The sequence below is a fragment of the Zea mays genome, chromosome 4 (genome assembly GCF_902167145.1).
Source record: "Zea mays cultivar B73 chromosome 4, Zm-B73-REFERENCE-NAM-5.0, whole genome shotgun sequence".
NCBI lineage: Eukaryota > Viridiplantae > Streptophyta > Magnoliopsida > Poales > Poaceae > Zea > Zea mays.
Genome location: NC_050099.1, coordinates 194,233,796 through 194,251,979, shown reverse-complemented (window position 1 = coordinate 194,251,979; position 18,184 = coordinate 194,233,796). Strand labels below are relative to the sequence as shown.

At 47.6% G+C, this 18,184-nt stretch overlaps 1 protein-coding gene across 1 annotated transcript; it reads left to right on the top strand.

Annotated features, from left to right (window-relative positions):
* Positions 1 to 9,724: 9,724 nt before the first annotated feature.
* On the top strand, positions 9,725 to 11,391 carry LOC103643029 (cytochrome P450 94C1-like). Its single transcript, NM_001319743.1, has one exon. It carries the CDS (start codon positions 9,822 to 9,824, stop codon positions 11,343 to 11,345), a length of 1,524 nt encoding a protein of 507 aa, NP_001306672.1. The 5' UTR covers positions 9,725 to 9,821; the 3' UTR covers positions 11,346 to 11,391.
* Positions 11,392 to 18,184: the final 6,793 nt, after the last annotated feature.

The following is an 18,184-nucleotide window of genomic DNA, read 5'->3' as shown; positions in this document are numbered from 1 at the left end:
TTCTGTCCAACGGCTAGTTTGGGGTGTGGAGGCTATAAATACCACCCCAACCGGCCATTCTCAAGTGTGGGAGCCCAAGCAACATACTAAGGCATATTGTAGACATTTCCAAGTGCTCAAACACCCAAGTGCTTAATAGAATCACTCGGTGATTAGCGTAGGTGCTTTGCGAAGTGCTTAGGTTAGTTAGACCGCTTTAGCGCTTGCTCTAGGTGAACCCTAGATTGTTGAGTGAGTTTAGATAAACCTCACAACCCCTCGGCTCTTGCGTGAGCCATTGTAATTGTACCGAGTGGGGCGAGAGTCTTGCGAGACCGTGACAACCGCGTTTGTGTCACGGCCGCCACCGTGTATCGGAGGGAACGAGGCCTGCGGCGTTTCGGCCGGAAGCTCGATAGTGGAGACGGCGGGGAGCGTCCGAGAGGAGCCGGAAGCGGAGCACCACTTGCGTGTGGAGAAGGCCCGCGGCTCTCTACGGAGTTACTCGACCGAGGTGCTTGGCCCTCGCGTGGGCTTCCCTTCGCGTAGGGGCACCAACGAGGATTAGTCGGGACCTTGCACGGTTCCGGATACCTCGGTAAAAATACCGGCGTCATCCACGAGAGTTTGCTTCTCTACTTTGCTCTTTAAGTTTCCGCATTTATATTAAGCATTTAAGTTTCAATCTTGTATTCATACATATCTAGTGTAGATTGAAACTTAGCCTTTGCGGTAGAGATAGCAACACTTAGACAAAACCTAGTTTGCACATTCTAGTTTGACTATTTGCATAAGTTTTGCTCTAGGGATTTAATTGTGGCCTAGTTTAGCGAAAGTTTTAGAAGTCCTAATTCACCCCCCCCCCTCTTAGGCGTCACCCGTTTCCTACAGCCGAGAGCCGTGTTTGCCGAGTGCTTGACCCTCGGCAAAGAAGTCTTTGCCGAGTGCTCGGCTATGCCGAGTGTCCGACACTCGGTAAACTAGCTCTTTACCGAGCGCAGGACGTTGCCGAGTGCGGCACTCGGCAAAGCCTTCTTTGCCGAGTGCCCGATAAAAAGCACTCGGCAAAGCCACCGGCACTCGGCAAAGGCGCGAATTCCGGTAGTGCGGGTACCAAGGGAAGTCCAAGACACGAAGAAGGATCAGCCACATGCGGACAGTCTGCCCTCCCTAGCTAGGCGGACAGTCCAGTGAGTCACCAGACGGTACAGTGCACATAAGAGTCAGTCAGGTACATCAATGGCTAGTACACGTGGCACGTCGGAGGGATAGCCACTGGACGACCCGAACGCTCCAGTGAGTAAAGCATACAACGCGCTAATGGCTATAATTCCAACGGCTAGTAGGACTGGACGGTCCGATGCTAGGACCAGACAGTCCGGTGTGCCGCGGAGAGCAACAATCAACCCTCCAATGGCTATATTTGAATTGGGACACCCAACTGCCTATATTTGAGCAATATACCAAGCAACTCCATACACATTTCCAAGTGCTCCAACACCCAAGTGCTTAATAGAATCACTGGTTGTTCTATTAAATTCTTCCTCTTTCGGTATTCACCCATCAAAAGAACTAACATGTCGTGGTCAAGTTCATCTTCAATCCCATCATCTTCTTCATGCCTCAATAACCTCTAACTTCGAGACAACATCATCCATTACATTAAATTACTATGACAACATCAGTCATTACCGCGCGTGTTCATAACTTATCAATCTATTCCATTAAATCTTAAATTAAATGCTTACAAACGGATGAGATTCATGGACTTTGCGTCACCGACCAGTCTGTTATGCACAATCATGGTTTATATGCACGAGAAGAGAAAGGAAAGGAGTACATAAGTAAAGGACATATTAGAGAAGAGAGAGACCTGAGGACATGCGGCCACCACTCTTCGTGTGTTCCCTAGCGTCATGTCCCTAAGGCTGTCCGCAGCGGTGTCTCCTAAATTTCCCCCTAAATACTACTATGTAGCCACGTCAACAAGATTCTCTCCTCTATATTTACTCTTCTTGCAACCGTTCCCTATATATATTCCCCTATATATCCACTACACATAAAATATATTTTTCTATCCCTACTTTACATATGTTATCAATTTATTATCAACTAACAACTACTCGGGCACGAAACACAAGACTATCAACAGTAGCAGCGGGCAACGCCAGAACAGGGGGAGAGAGAAGGGGAACGCCAGGTAGGAGACGTCGTAGAGGACGTCGTTGCGCGTTCAAGAGTTGTTCTGTAGCCTCTACGCGAGCAACATGATTAGGCTATCCGCAATCGTTACCCCTAAATTTTTCCCCCTATATCGCTTTCCCCCCTATTTTCCCCCCTATTTTTTCATCTCCCGGAGCGGTTCCCCCTAAATACTCCCCTATACCCCACTACAACTATAAAATATCATTTTCTATATCAACTATCAATTTTTTATCTACTAACAATTACTCGTGGACCCACAACACAGTGTTTAGGGTGATGAATAGTAACACGCTAGATCTGGAGGGAGAGAGAAGGGGTCGGGGCGTAGGGGGCGCTGTAGGGGGCACCGCTGCGGCCGTGAAGTGCACCCTACATGCGGCATGCAAGGGGAGGGGGTTGTGTAGGGGGCTGCGTTGCGGTTAGTCTTAGACTAGCCGCAGCGGTGGACGCTCCTCTTCTCCCTCTCCTTGCATGCGGCGCGTAGGGGGCACTCTATGGCCGCAGCGGTGCCCCCTACAGCGCCCCCTACGTGTCGGTTCCCTTCTCTCTCCCCCAGATCTAGCGTGTCACTGTTCATCACCCTAAACACTGTGCTGTGGGTCCACGAGTAATTGTTAGTAGATAAAAAATTGATAGTTGATATAGAAAATGATATTTTATAGTGGTAGTGGGGTATAGGGGGAGTATTTAGGGGGAACCGCTGCGGGAGATGAAAAAATAGGGGGGAAATAGGGGGAAAAAGTGATATAGGGGAAAAAATTTAGGGGTAACAGTTGCGGATAGCCTTATGCTGTCTGCAGCGCACAGCGCTAAGCAGCCCCCTTCCCTGCCCCCTATAAGCCACTCTTTGAAGCGGCCCTCTTCTCTCTCTCTCTCAATCTAGCGTTTCACTGTTCACCCCCTACGACACTGTGCTGTGAGTCCATAAATAATTGTTAGTAGATAAAAAATTGATAGTTGGTATAGAAAATGATATTTTATAGTGGTAATGGGATATAAGGGGAGTATTTAGGGGGAACCGTTGCGGGAGATGAAAGAATAGAGGGAAAAATAGGGGGAAAAGTGATATAGGAGGAAAAATTTAGGGGTAACGGGCGTGTTCGGCTGGCTACAAGCCGACACTGTTGCAGCTGTTTGGACTGCTGCAGCTGCAATCCATAGAGAGAAAAATACTGTAGAAGCCGCAGCCGCAGCCGGATTGCAGCCGCAGCAAGCCGCAGCGAACACGCTGAACGGTTGCAGATAGTCTTAGAGGAGGGGAGGCCAAAAGTGAACCGTTGCAACCAGTGTAATAGAGCAGTGACGTCGCGTCCCTTAAGAGACTTGTGGTGGCGTGGCGCAACGCCTAGGCGGGCGCGGGACAACATCGAGGATAGAGATGGCAATGGGTACCCGAAACCCGAATACCCGACGGGTTTTACCCGATATAAAGGCGGGTATGAGATGATTTCTCTACCCGCGGGTATGTTAATGGGTAAAAACCTCTACCCGTTGGGTAGACGGGTACGGGTATGGGTTGGTACTACCCATACCCGTCTACTCGTCGGTAAAATATACCCGCATCAATAGCACTATAAACATCTAATAAAGTCCAACTTAGCTAAAATAAAACCCTTCTCTAGTTATCATTTGTCTAGATACCAAGTTATATAATCATATGATTTGTTATATGTGAAATTGAAGTTGTTTTTATATGTTTATTTAATATTTTGAGTGATTGGTATATTGGAATTTAATTCTTTTCTAGCGGGTACGGGTTACCCGACGGGTAAAAATACCCGTGCGGGTACGGGTATGGGTAAGATTTTATACCCGCGAGTATATATGGGTAACCCAACGGATAGAATTTTTTTTGATGGGTACGGGTATGGAATGGTACTACCCGACGGGTATGTACCCGTTGCCATCCCTAATCGAGGACCAGCGCGGGCAAGGCATAGGGAGGCCAGCATCGGGTGCCAGACGTGTCCCAAGGCGACCGACGCGGGTGCGGCAACCAGTGCAGCAGGCGCAGCAACTATGGTCGTCTATTGTTTCCTTTCCCCTCCTCCCATGCTTAAATCTCCTCTAGCCCCTGCTTCGATCTCAGCTCAGATCCTGCTTCAATCTTCCCTCCTTAGGGCTTGTTCGTTTTGCTCTCAATCCATGTGGATTGAGTGAGATTGGATGAGTTTCAATCCCAAACAAGTCAAAATCTTTCACAATTTTTTCCAATCTCATCCAATCCACATGGGATAGGAATAACCGAACAAGCCCTTAGTATGTAGGATTTTAATGATGCTGTATATATTATATTAGTTGGTTTGTATGTCGTCGTCCAGGCGATGGCTGAGCGTAGCCCCTTAGAAACCTTGCCTTAAATTCCTCCAATATTTTCTCAAATGTTGCATATAAAATTCGGATACAAATACAGATTCTGATGTTCACCTTTTTCGTTGGAGGAAGTAAATGATGCATAAAAAAGTTATTCAATTTTTTTTAAAAATAATGTGTTTAACAATATAACTAAAAACTAACGCCAAATTATATATATATATATATATATATATATATTTTAAAGTATTACATTTATCATATACACGTAATTGGGATACATTAGTATGTGTACGTCGTCGTCGTGGAGGTCGACCGATGTGACTCAGTGACAGACCCGGTCCAGCTGCCCGCCGGCAACGCTGGGCGCAGCCACATGTCAGATGGAGAAGCCCATCAATGTGACGCGAGAACAGAGCCGCATTGCCCCCCGTCCCGGCCGGCGACGGAGACCACTGCACGCCGGTGTACGGTGGTGGGTTCCACTCCCCTCGCCATGAACGACAGACAGAGAAGGAATCGGATCGGATCGGATCGCTCGGCCAGCGAGCCGGTGCTGTGGCCGTGGTAGTTTCACGGGATGTGGAGGCACGCGCACCTTGGAATCGGATCAGAAAATAGTAGTACAGGATAGATCGAGACGCGCGCGTGCGTTGGAGTTGTAGCTACTAGCTGCTTTGTTTGGCGGACAGAGCGAGCTGCCAAGAACAAGCCGCCGCCACCACTTGAGCTACTACTACTAGTAAAGAACAAGCGAAAGCGAGAGGTCTGGCCGGTGGCCGGGGAGGACTTTTCGCCTGTCGGACCGAGTGCACGCACGGGGGCGGCGAGATCGGAGCGGCTAGCGGCTGCGACGCGATTGCACAGCTAAGCATACGCTGCCCACTGGATGAGGTTGTCTGTGTCTGGTACTCTGGTGGGCGGCCCCGCAGGAGAGGATAAGGATACTCTAGTCTACTCTAGTAGCTATTAGCCTATTACTACAGTATCACGCACGCATACTACATGTTACTCCAGTACAAGTTTGCTAGCTAGAGATTCAGCTCAGACTCAAGATATCATGTTAGGAATAAACCATGCTGGTATTTCTGGACATCACACGTGACATTTACTCTTCTTGTGTGGCCCAATAACAATAGGACAATAATAACAGATTTTTCTAGATATATTATCTTTTTTATATATCTAGATATATAGTGTATATCTAAATATAGTATGATCAAAGCTATAACCGGTCCCTAAACTTGCAGAGATGCCATCCCGGTCTCTAAAACTCTCAAAGTACACATCTAGGTCTCTAAATTTGTTAAGTTGTATCTTTTCGGTCCCTAGACGACTCTCAACATGCACATTCCTATGCTTTTTATGGTTGTGCTGTCTGGGTCCGTAAACTTGTTTTAGTGTCATTACAGTTCAAAATAGTTTGAAACATGTTTAGATCTTCGACGACACGAAAAAAAACAAATTTAAAGACCTAGCAAATGACACACTCATACAAGTATAAGGACCGAAATGTGCGCACGTTGAAAGTTTAGAGACTATGATGATGCAATTTTATAAGTTTAGGGACATGCATATGAGTTTTGGAGGTTTAGAGACCGAGATGATACAACGCTATAAGCTACTATAAGTTTAGGGACCCGTTATTATATTTTAAAATACTAACGTGCTTTATAATTTAGAAGCGATAGAGCATTATATATAAACGCTTTTTTAAAAAAAAATGGGTGGGGGACTCGCGGGAGAGATGCATGCATGCATGAGTTGGCTATTGCATAGTATCATGGCCCAAACGGATAAGATATGAGAATCTCAGGGCGCGCGATGCCTATGCGCGCCAATTGGTCCAATGCAGACGAACGTACACTTTGCGCAGACTCAGGGTTAAAAATAAAGAAATTCAGTAACCATAGAAGGAATCAAGGAATCCAACTGGCATGAACCAGTATATGTGTATAGATGTCCAAACAGTACGGGCCGCCCGTTTAGCCCGTGGCACGGCACGAATTTAGCCCGATCCAAACACGGCCCGGCACGGTCGATTACGGGCCCGGGCCGGCACGGCCCGTTTAGCGGGCCGGGTATGGGCAGATACGGCGGCCCGCGTGCTTTGGCCCGGCCCGGCCCGATAAATGGGTTGGCCCGACGGCGGCCCGCATATTTATGTAAATACTAAATATGTAAATACATTTAATTCTCTCATAGTATGTAAATACTAAATACACGACCAAACATATATAAAATGCATACATAAATATAAAATGCATACATAAATATTTTGTTGTCTTAATATATATAAATAATATGTTATTATATATGATTAATTTTGTTAAATATATGTATTTATATACCGTTCTACTGTTGGTTCGGGCCAGTGCCCGGCCCGGTCCGTTGAGGCCCACCGGGCCAATGGGCCGGCCCGGCACGATTTTTCCCTGTGCGTGCCGGGTTTGGGCATGTCCTTGGGCCAGCCCGACCCGGCCCGAAGCATCAACGGGTCGTGTCTGGCCCGACCCTATTCGTACCGGGCCGAAACGGGTCCGTGCCGGGTCCGTGCCGGGTGGTCCGTTTGGACATCTATAAGTGTGTAGTAGATATACTATGTTTTGGCACCATGCACGAGCGAGCATGCATGCATGCACTGCCGACTTCTTGATGACACTTCATTCTCCAACTTCTTCCAATGCAACGTATCGGGGCGGGGGAACCACTAGGCCATGGCCAGCCGGGTCCTCGGTGGAGATCGTGCCAGGATATCCGGATGTCGTGCATGCCTTCCACGATCTTTCATGTGTGGTGTGGGGCAATCAGGCAGTGGGCACAGGTCGTCTGAGGACGAGGCACAGGTTCAACCACGTCAGAGAAAATGTTATGCCGTCCCTAGTATACTGTTTACATAATAATACAATTTAAAATAGGAGATAAGAGGGCATGCCATCTTTTGCCTTAAATCTAGGACGTTCTCTCATTTTCTCCCTAAATTTTTTCATACCAAAAACTACAAAATAAACACGGAATTAAAAAACGAACGTACCATTTTAAATACATATATAAATAAACCAATTTGAAGTATATTAGTAATATTGTGTATTTTTGTGTACATGGTGTCAATTTATAGGGAACAGCCACGGGAGATGGGATTTAAGGGATGTAACCTTTTAGATTGGTACCCGTGAAGAAGCATGGATGACATAGATGAGGAAACCGCTGTGGATAGTCGCATATGGATGCCGTTTGTGTGTGCGGTGTGGAAAGAGTGGTCTTTCGAGACTGTCCGATGCGCCACCAAACTATCCAGTGTGCCAGACAACCGAAGGATGCAACAGCTAACTCAACGGTTGGCATGGCGGGGATGGAAAGAAATCGCGCACTGTTCACTGTCTGATGTGCACCGGACAGTCCGGTGCACCCCGCGGACAAAAGGCAACCAGGGCCTTCCAAACAAAGAAGAAATGACTCTTTTGGTCCTTGGGGCTATAAGAAGACCCCATAGGTGCATGGAGCTATTACCCAAGTATACTAAGAGCACACCGAAACTCTGATTCAACGCAACCACGGTTTCGACTCACTCTAGAGAGAATTGAGCATTTTATTGAGAGAAACTCTGTCGTTTTGATTCTTGTGTTCTCTCCTTTGCTTGTGTGTGTGGTGTTGCTTCTCTTTGTACTCCTGTTTGTGTTTCTGTTGCCTCCTTTCTCTTGTGCTTTCATTGAGATCATTTGTGTAAGGCGTGAGAGACTCCAACTTGTGGAGATTCCTCATAAAGGGAATTGATATAAGGAAGAACAATGTGGTACTCAAGTTTGATCTTTAGATTACTTGAGAGGGGTTGAGTGCAACCCTTGACCGAAGGAGGTCACCACGACGTGGAGTAGGCATTAGCTGAACCACGGGATAAAATCGCCTTGTCTCTTGTGTACTTACTCTATTGCGATTGTTGTCTTCCAAGAGTTCTCATATTTCACCTGTAGTATTGTTCCTAAGTTTAATACACATATTAAACAAACAATCAAGTGAAGAGTTCTCCTCTCCAACTCTACTTGCAACAACTTGGTTTTGACTTTTAGTAACACTTATAATAAACCAAGTGTGTCTTTTTTAGAGCTGATTTTTGTAGGATCACCTATTCACCTCCCCTCTAGGTGCTCTTAGTTGGATCAAGTTTTTGGCTTTAGGTCTGGTTTTTTAGGTTGGATCGGATTTTGGGTCTAAAATCATGGCACGTGCACGACCCGTGGATTGTTGCGGGTTAAAACTATGGTCCTTACCTCTGTTGAATTAGTCAGGTCGGTTGTTTTCTTTTCAAGCGGGTCGAGTCGGGTTGGTTGGATCAAGTGGCCCATGCCCAGGTCTACTAATAATAGCCAAATTTATCTTTACAAAACGATCTGGCCAGTCTACTAGAGCTGCTCTAAATATGGAGTATCATTGTAACATGCATTCATTACTTCCTATGTTATAGACTCATTACACCTCTAACAACCTAGTCATTAGCTCACCCATGAATGGATCTAAGTGGAAAAACAACTGCACCGACTCAACATAGTCAGTCGGCCACAAACAATGCCATATACCATGATGGTCCTAGATGACCGACAACCCCAATGGCTCCAAATATCCCCAACGTCCCTGAGGGCAGCTGCAATGGTGCACAATCAGTTCTATATAAGGAATCTATGGCAGCATCTATCCTATGTGAAAAAATCTGGGAGAAGGTGATTTTGAATTGAACTAGAGGAATCTGTAGATTTTTAGGAATCTATTCTATTGTGGTACGCTTTTGATCGAGATTCCCGATTTTTAGTAGCGATACTAGTTTAGAAAGTTGAACCAAACACACCCTTAATATGTTTCTAAAATTATTTTTGATTTAATAAAATATGAGCATATACCTATGTTAAATCTAACATCAATTAGACAAAACCAGTGTTCAGCTCCATATGTAGTATGTGTGTATATGGGGCAATAGAACAACCTTTCACTCTTGGTGGTAGGCAATTGGTAATGCCCCTCGCCTTTCTCTTCAGCCATGTCGGCCCAACTGCCACCAACTGTTAGCAGAACGGGGAGGACCTGAGCTGAGCTGTGTGACAGAGCGAAAAAAGAAAGAAAAAAAAGGTCAATACCAACGTTGCTTAATCGAAAAACGCACGTTCTGCATGTGCGTATTCCCTGGTCTGCCCACGTTATTTTTATATATATAGGCAAGCCGCCTCAGTCTTCTGCCGCACCGCACAACACAAACGTCCCCACACATTTCCCCTACCATCTCCCTCTTCTTCCACGAGCTAATTCTAGACAGAACACAAGCGCCCGCCATCGCCATGGAAGCAACAGCAGACTCGTTGCCGTGGGCGGCGCAGTGCGCGGGCGCGGCACTGTTCGCCGCCGCCCTCTGCGTGACGGCTCTGGGCGTCGTGCTGGTGTTCCTCCGGCGGTGGCCCTGGTGCAGCTGCCACGTGTGCCGGGCGTACCTGACGGGGTCGTGGGCGCGGGACTTCACCAACCTCGGCGACTGGTACGCGCACCTGCTCCGGGAGTCGCCCACGGGCACCATCCACGTGCACGTGCTCGGCTGCACCGTCACCGCCAACCCGGCCAACGTCGAGTACATGCTGAGGACCAACTTCGACAACTTCCCCAAGGGGAAGGCCTTCGCGGCGCTGCTCGGGGACCTCCTCGGCGGCGGCATCTTCAACGTGGACGGCCACGCCTGGCGCCACCAGCGCAAGATGGCCAGCCTCGAGCTCGGCAGCGTCGCCGTCCGGTCCTACGCGTTCGGGATCGTGGCGCAGGAGGTGGAGTCCCGCCTCGTGCCGGTGCTCGCCGCCGCCGCCGACGCTGGCGCGGTCGTGGACCTGCAGGACGTGTTCCGGCGCTTCGCGTTCGACACCATCTGCAAGATCTCCTTCGGCCTGGACCCCGGATGCCTGGAGCGGGAGATGCCCGTGTCGAGGCTCGCCGACGCGTTCGACGTCGCCACGCGGCTGTGCGCCATGCGCGGCGCCGCGGCGTCGCCGCTAGTGTGGAGGGCCAAGCGCCTGCTGAACGTCGGGTCCGAGAGGGAGCTCCGGGAGGCCATCGCGCTCGTCGACGAGCTCGCGGCCGCCGTGATCCGGGAGCGCCGGAAGCTGGGAGTCGCCGGCAGCCACGACCTCCTGTCCCGCTTCATGGCCTCGGCCGGCGCCGGCGACGGCGACGACAAGTACCTCCGCGACATCGTCGTGAGCTTCCTGCTGGCCGGGCGCGACACCGTGTCCTCCGCGCTGACCACGCTGTTCATGCTCCTGTCCAAGAACCCGGGCGTGGCGGCCGCCATGCGCGCGGAGGCCGGCGACGGCGAGTCCGCCGCGCCGCTCACCTACGAGCACCTCAAGGGCCTGCACTACACCCACGCGGTGCTGTACGAGAACATGCGGCTGTTCCCGCCGGTGCAGTTCGACTCCAAGTTCTGCGCGGGGCCCGACGTGCTCCCCGACGGCACCTACGTGGCCGGCGGCACGCGCGTGACGTACCACCCCTACGCAATGGGCCGGATGCCGCGCATCTGGGGCGCCGACCACGGCGCCTTCCGCCCCGACCGGTGGCTCACCGGAGCCGGCGCCTCGTTCGTCCCAGAGAGCCTGTATAGGTACCCGGTGTTCCAGGCGGGCCTCCGCGTCTGCCTCGGCAAGGAGCTCGCCGTCACCGAGATGAAGGTGGTCGCTGTGGCCGTGGTGAGGGCGTTCGACGTCGAGGTGGTCGGGGACAGTGGCGCCACCGCCTGCGCGCCCAAGTTCGTGTCGGGGCTCACCGCGTCCATCAGCGGCGGGCTTCCGGTGAGGGTCAGGAGGAGAGTTGTTCGATAGAGATTCTTGGGCTGGCGGTGGCGGGTGGTGTGTGTGTGTTTTTCCAGAAAAAAAAAGATAGAAAGAGACTAGAGATAGATGGTATTAGAAAGCTCCATGACTGTGCATAAACTGATTGAAAGAAGAGGGAATGGAATAGCAAAGTTGAATCAAAAAGCTCCATGACTCCATGTCCATGGCCATGCATGGTCTATTTGATGCATGTGCTCTTGCTTCTCTTTTTGATGCTGCAACAGAAAGCAAACTCTGAAATCTACACTGTTCTGACCACCGTTTGATGTCTCCACTGGCGTGGTAGCTAACAGTTGTTTTCGTTCATCTTCATCATGCTAACAGTTTCAGTTTGCATTGCACACACTAGGAGCAGCTGCAAACCTGCAGTGACTGGTGCTGCCTTGTCTCTCTCTCTCTCTCTGTCTGTACCGACCGATTCAGGTTCATCTTCAGAGCGCTGACAAGTTTGATGCTGGTGGATCTTGATCCAACAAACAGGAGAGGGAGCTCAACTACTGAATTTATTACAAGAAACAAAACATGACCAACATGTAGAACTATAGAAGCGAGGAAGAAAAAAAAAGATGAGCAAGATTACAGCAGCACGTGCTTTGTAGCCACGAACCAACCGAAAGGAAACACCTTTTCTTACCCCCAAAGGACGCTGAGATGCTGAATTGCAGATGAACATTTAGCTGATGCCGGTGAGTAGTCCAGCTGGTGAGCCGGGGGGTAAGGTCTAAGAAAAAAAACTGATCTGCATTCTAATGTATATTAAAAATGTTAAATCTATAGTTTCGTATACCATTTTTATCGTAATATTCTGAATTATACCGAAATTTTGTGGATTTTTCCGTGCATTGCGACGGCTCACAACAATACCCACATAAATTATCTATCAAAAAAAACTCAAGATTTTTTATTGATTGTCTCTATTCTCTGCATATTTTTTTATTTGACTAACCGAGTCGACATCGTAGTAAAGGAAAGACCATGTAGACAGACGACGCGAGCCATCGAATGAGTATCATAGGCAGCAAAACAGGGACCCACATCACTCACCTTCCCCACTTTCAAGGTTTCGTAGAGCAGTAAGGGAAGGGAAGATGCAGTCATACCCGTTCGTTGCCGGAGAAGTACACGACGAAGACATGGACATCTAGAGGCGACATAGGTAGTATACCGGTAGATACATACAGGGAGAGAGGGCACGTAAGCGAAGAAAGAAGCCCAGCCAGAGCAGCTCCAAACCGAGAGGCACCCGCACCAGACGTCAGTCCAAAAAGGGCGAGAGAATACGAGTGCCTTCCAGCCCTGGACTCGCCGAGGCGACACAACAACACCACCAACTCCATAGCATATGCTGACTGCTGCCGCGCTACATGTCTTGGTTGTCCAATATCTCAGATCTGGACTCGTCATCGCCAAGATAACATAAGCGTGGCAGGCGCCATCGTGTCCTCCTCGGCGACACGCACGAAGAAAAGCCAGGAGCAAGACCGGCTCGCTCGTACCCGTGTCGACGAGCATCGGTCGGCTCGCGGCTATGACCATGGGGCAGGGGCAGCATGTTGGGGGAGGAAGAACATGGCGAAGGTCGGGAAGACGAACGGGACGTCCCACGACGGCGAAAACGATTGTGCGTGCATGCTGTGAAACACCCTCGTGGACATGCAATAGCCACTGCGCGGGTCGATGTCCGGGCTAGTGTCAGACGAATACGAGGAGAAGGCGCCTGCTCCCACACCCTCTGCCAAGAATGGGTGGCGTGGAGGCGGAGGCATGAGAGGAGAGAAAAAAGAAGCAGGATGACGAACGAGGTGGCAACAACTGAGGCGAGGACCAATATTATCGTGTGGAGGTATAGATGGTCATATGGGCAGTGTCTGGCGGTCTGGTCCGGGGTACGACCCATTTAATAGTGCCTGAACCAGCCCGACACGATCGTCGTGTCGTGGTTGGGCCGTAGCCTCAGCCCGTAGTGCTGATCCACCCGAAACAATTATATTTTTTTATTTTACAAAACTCGTATATACATATATATATATATACAATTTATATTCAATATTAAAAATAATTAACCATGATGTTGTACTGGTTAAATGGCTTCACTCAGTGTCTCTCCCTTCTTCCATGAGGACTTGGGTTCAAACTCACCTCCTGCACCACTTTTTTTAACTAGCCGACTAGCTAACAGGCTGGACGTGGAGGTTGTATGCATGGAGGGATGCAGCGGGTTAATTTGAGATAGATATAAAGAGTTATTTGTAAAAATATGACGTAGGACTATCGTTGAAACTAGTGCTTAAGTATAATAGAAATGTTGAATTATTTATGAAGATTTTTTTATGACATACCTTGTAAAAAAATGCTAGCTACGCGATGCGAAAGTGGACTGGACTCATACATCTTCTCTTTGGCCATCGTCGGATCGAAGAATAGTTGTCGTACTCGTCCTCCTCTAGAACAAAGAACTCGGTCGCTGCACTACTACTGGTACCGGGTAAACAAAAGCATGCAAAGCCCTGAAACGTGCGCAGAGATAGATGGACACCGAGTCCCCGAGATGATCAGATGAGAATGCTTAATATAACCTCAAGAAAGTCTCCCCTAGCTAGCTTTCTCGTGCCTAGTTTTTCTTTTTCTTTGGACTGTTTTTTTTTTGAAAGAAATGCTTATCCCTTTACCTATCTGGATTAAAGAAACATAGAAGGGAAGGAAAATAAATAAATAAATAAAACGAGCAAGATTACAACAGTGCTTTGTAGCCATGAGCAAAATTATCGCTTATCACTAGTACACAGAAGCTCTATAGTGGCGGTTCTAAACATATTTACACTGGCGTTTTTCAGTACCGCCAGTGCTAGGGGTCAGTGGAAATCAGCATTTCCACTGGCGGTTATTTTGGAACCGCCAGTGAAAAGTTCATTTTCACTGGCGGTTTTCTTAACGAACCGCCAGTGAAAAGTGCATTTCCACTGGCGGCTGAATAAAGAAAACCGCCAGTGGAAATGCATTTTCACTGGCGGTTTTCTTAACGAACCGCCAGTGTAAATGCACTTTTCACTGGCGGTTTTCTTTATAAAACCGCCAGTGGAAGTTTTCCCGCCTTTTTTCAAAATTTCAAACAATACTGAATTATATATATATTTATTTACACACACACAAACATATATATATATATATATATCTATATTGATATTGAAAGCAACATGAAATTAAATTCTATCATACATTTATATACATCAAAGTATTCTGTTTACAACCATATATGCTTCATGCATTCTATACATCATAAGTTTTCACCTAAGCTCTAATAACTATCTCGGCTAAGAGATAATCTACTAATTTCTGTTAGTATTCTGAACTCTGGCAAAGCTAATGTCCCGGAAGCATCGTGATATTTTCCTTCTGCGGGAATGACCTCTTTCAATATGAATGTGCAGAGGTCCTCGACTATGCCATACAATGCAGCTTCGGTCAAGTTCTCCGGGTTTCCTCGTTGAAATTGCTGTAAAGGAATTTTATAAACATTATCTATTTATACTCAATAATAACACATTTGCATCTTTAATGACATAAATACATACTTAACTATTACTAATAATACCTTGTCAGGGTTCGTGATGTATCGTCCGTTCACTCTCATGAACTCGCACGCATAGAATCCACATAGGACCGATCCTTGTGGTTGCTTGTGGCACTACATAACGGGAGATTGGTTATTTAGTTGCAACATTGTGTATGATATGTATTCATAAAATCACATACTTACCGGCCAGTGATGATGGATGTCTAGTGGCACGAGTTTTTTCGACAGGTCGTACTTTCCACCTCTCATCTTATAGAATCTATAAGCACTGTGATCTCAAATAGAATCACCATGTTATTCTCAAATTTTAATCGATAAAAGTATGCATGCATAGAAAAGGCTTACAGCTCTAAGATGCTGAGGAATGTTGCATATGTCGAAGGGTCGAAGTTCAAGGAGTCGAGCACCAGCACCTTTCCAACCTTAGGATAAATGAGGAAGCATATCCAGTGGTCCCTGTACGAATCAAATTTGTGATGCATGTGTATTGAAATTATTAATTTTATTTATGCAAAATCACACTTACTTAAAGTTGTACGGGGCCATTATGGCTTCCCTGTCTTGAAATTGAAGCATTGCATGTCCTATGTATGTGGCGTATCGAGCTTCAAAATCCTTCTTCATTTCCTTTATACGCTTCTCAACTTCTTCGTCCGTCTTTCCCCTTATTTCATCGTTGTCTTTCCCGATTCTAAAAGTGTGGCTTTCCTCGGATATAAGTATTGGGTTGAGATACCCAACCCTTTTACTGGCACTAGCATTGGGCTTGGTACCGTAAAGAATCTCCTGCTGATCATGTTGCATTCTGCAAGTCACACGTGCATGTCAGATATTGAAATTTTATACAGCTCACTAATAATAACACACATATGTGGAAGTATGAGCGACACTTACAATGCAAACATCGTTACAAGTTGCACGTCGAGTCTCTGAAGGTTCATCATTAACCACATGTCCTCGAATGTAACAACGGCCTTTTGGTTCGAACCAATAAAAGCATGGTCTGGTATATGCACACTGATTGTGTCGATGCCAACCGATGATGCCCGCATGTACCAGTCATGCAACCTTTTAACACCAGCCGGGACCTTTCTTAGTTTGTCAAGAGGTAGCAGAGGTCTTCCCGGCACATATTTTTTAGGCACGTTTTTGTAATCTGCCTTAGTTGGCTTCTTTATCTTTGCGGCCGTTGCCTCAGCCTTTTTTGCAGACTCCTCGTGCTCGGCCAAATCAACAGTTTGTGACGTGAGGCTCCGTCCAATCCCTTTCAAAAACCTAACTGTGCCAGCAGTAGTAGCTTTACTCTTCTTTTTCTGATACGGGGACACCAATTTTGGTATAGGAAGTTTAGATTTCTTTGATGGCCGTGGATCGTTTGATGGCTGTGGAGAAGGTGGATCCCTTGATGGTGGCGTAGACAGTGGGTCACCAAGAGGATGGGGAGGAGAAGGTGGTGGAGCCCTGAATGGTGATGCTTGTGGCGGAGACGGTGGGTCAGAAAAAGGATGAGGAGCAGCATGTGAAGTTTGAAGAGGTGAGGATGGATGTACAATAGGAACAGCAATTTGAGAAGGCGGAGACGGTTGGGCCTGCGACGCCTGCGACGAATTCGACAAATCAAGCAATTCGACATCCCTTCGAGGCCAAAGGATAAAATTCTTAATAGCTTGTCCAAGTTTCTCGATATCTTCGGGCCCAGGGATGTCTAGCATGTCGTCCTCGTATCCTTGGACGACCGTCGTCACTTCTACTTTGCAATAATCATCTGGAATATCGTTTCCATGGTACTTGCGTCCTGGGATCGCAAGGCCTGTGGCTACCATCTTTGTACGTTTATTGTTAATACCATATCTTATAACCAGTGTGCACGCCACAGGCCTTGTGATGTCATCAACTGGATAACGGTCCTTATTTCCCGTTGAAGCAACAGAGCTTGGTAATGTCGTACAATCTGTGGAAGCCGGCGGTTGAGCTGCTGGAATTATTTGTAGCTGTGGAGTGGTCATCTGTTGAACAGACATCGCACTCGCCAACTGTTGCATCAATTCTGGAGGAGGATTCGATAGCATTTGAGACATCATGGCTTTGAACTCTTTCTTGGCCTCCAACTTAAAATAATCTGCCATCTCTTGCTTGTATCGATCACGTTTCCTGTACAGACCTTCCCACTGTTGTCCGAATCCTTCCTTCCATCCTTCCTTAGACGAGATTCCTCGTACACGGCCAGGATGCTCAGGGTTACCGAGACCAGCCGTTAGGATGTCTCTTTCCCTTTGTGGCTTAAAAGTTCCTTCGCTCTGCTTAGCTGCCATTGTATATATGTTTTTTGCCGCTTCTTCGACAATGGGATCATCAAAAGATACACCGGTCTCGGTTTCCCTTGGTTTTCTAGCACGGAGCCAATTTGCCGCCCTTTCACCAAGTTGCTCGGACAGCGTCGGCAACCCTGCGGCCTTCTTCTCGGCGTCTTCTTGTCTCCATTTAGGAACCTGACGCTTGTAACCACCTGTGCCTAGGTGGTGGCGGTACTTGTTCTTCTTTGATAGTTCAGAATTTGCCTCACTTATAGATATGAAATCAGGGATGCTCCTCTGCTCTAAAAATACTGCCCACTGACCTGCTGAGATTTTATATTTTTTGGTCGGGTCCAGACCTTTCTTTGCAAACTTTGTGTTCATCTCAGACCTCCAGTTTCGGAAATTTATCGCAAGCTGCTTCATCGTGTATTCCTTCACGAGTTCTTCTGAACCCCGAGGCAGAACGAACCTCATTAATAGCTTATTCCATATTTGATTCTTGACATCATCTGACACATCTCTCCACTGTCGTATTGTTATGTCAAGATTATCTCTAACTAAAAACCCAAGTGCATTCCGGAACTTAGGTAGTGCCTCTTCTGGAGCAAGGGGCTGACCTTTCGGGCTCACGTCTGAGATTTTGTATGTTTTGTCGGGAAACTTGTTCAGCCCCCTGTCACCTCTTTTTCGATCGCTCTGCTTCCTTTTCCTTGACGTCTCGGTTGTTGTCTTGGTCTGTTCCGGTGCGTCTTGGGTCGGCTCCGGTACGTCTTCGTTTCGTGCCACGGCTTCTTCGAGTATCGCACGAAATTCAGACATGACCTCCTATTCATGTAATAAAATGCACAAGAGATCATGCATGTGAAATCAGTAGGGTACACATACGAAGCTAAAGATGCGTACTTTTACCTCAGCTTCTCGTGGATCATAAGTAGGGTCACGTTGCAACTCACGGA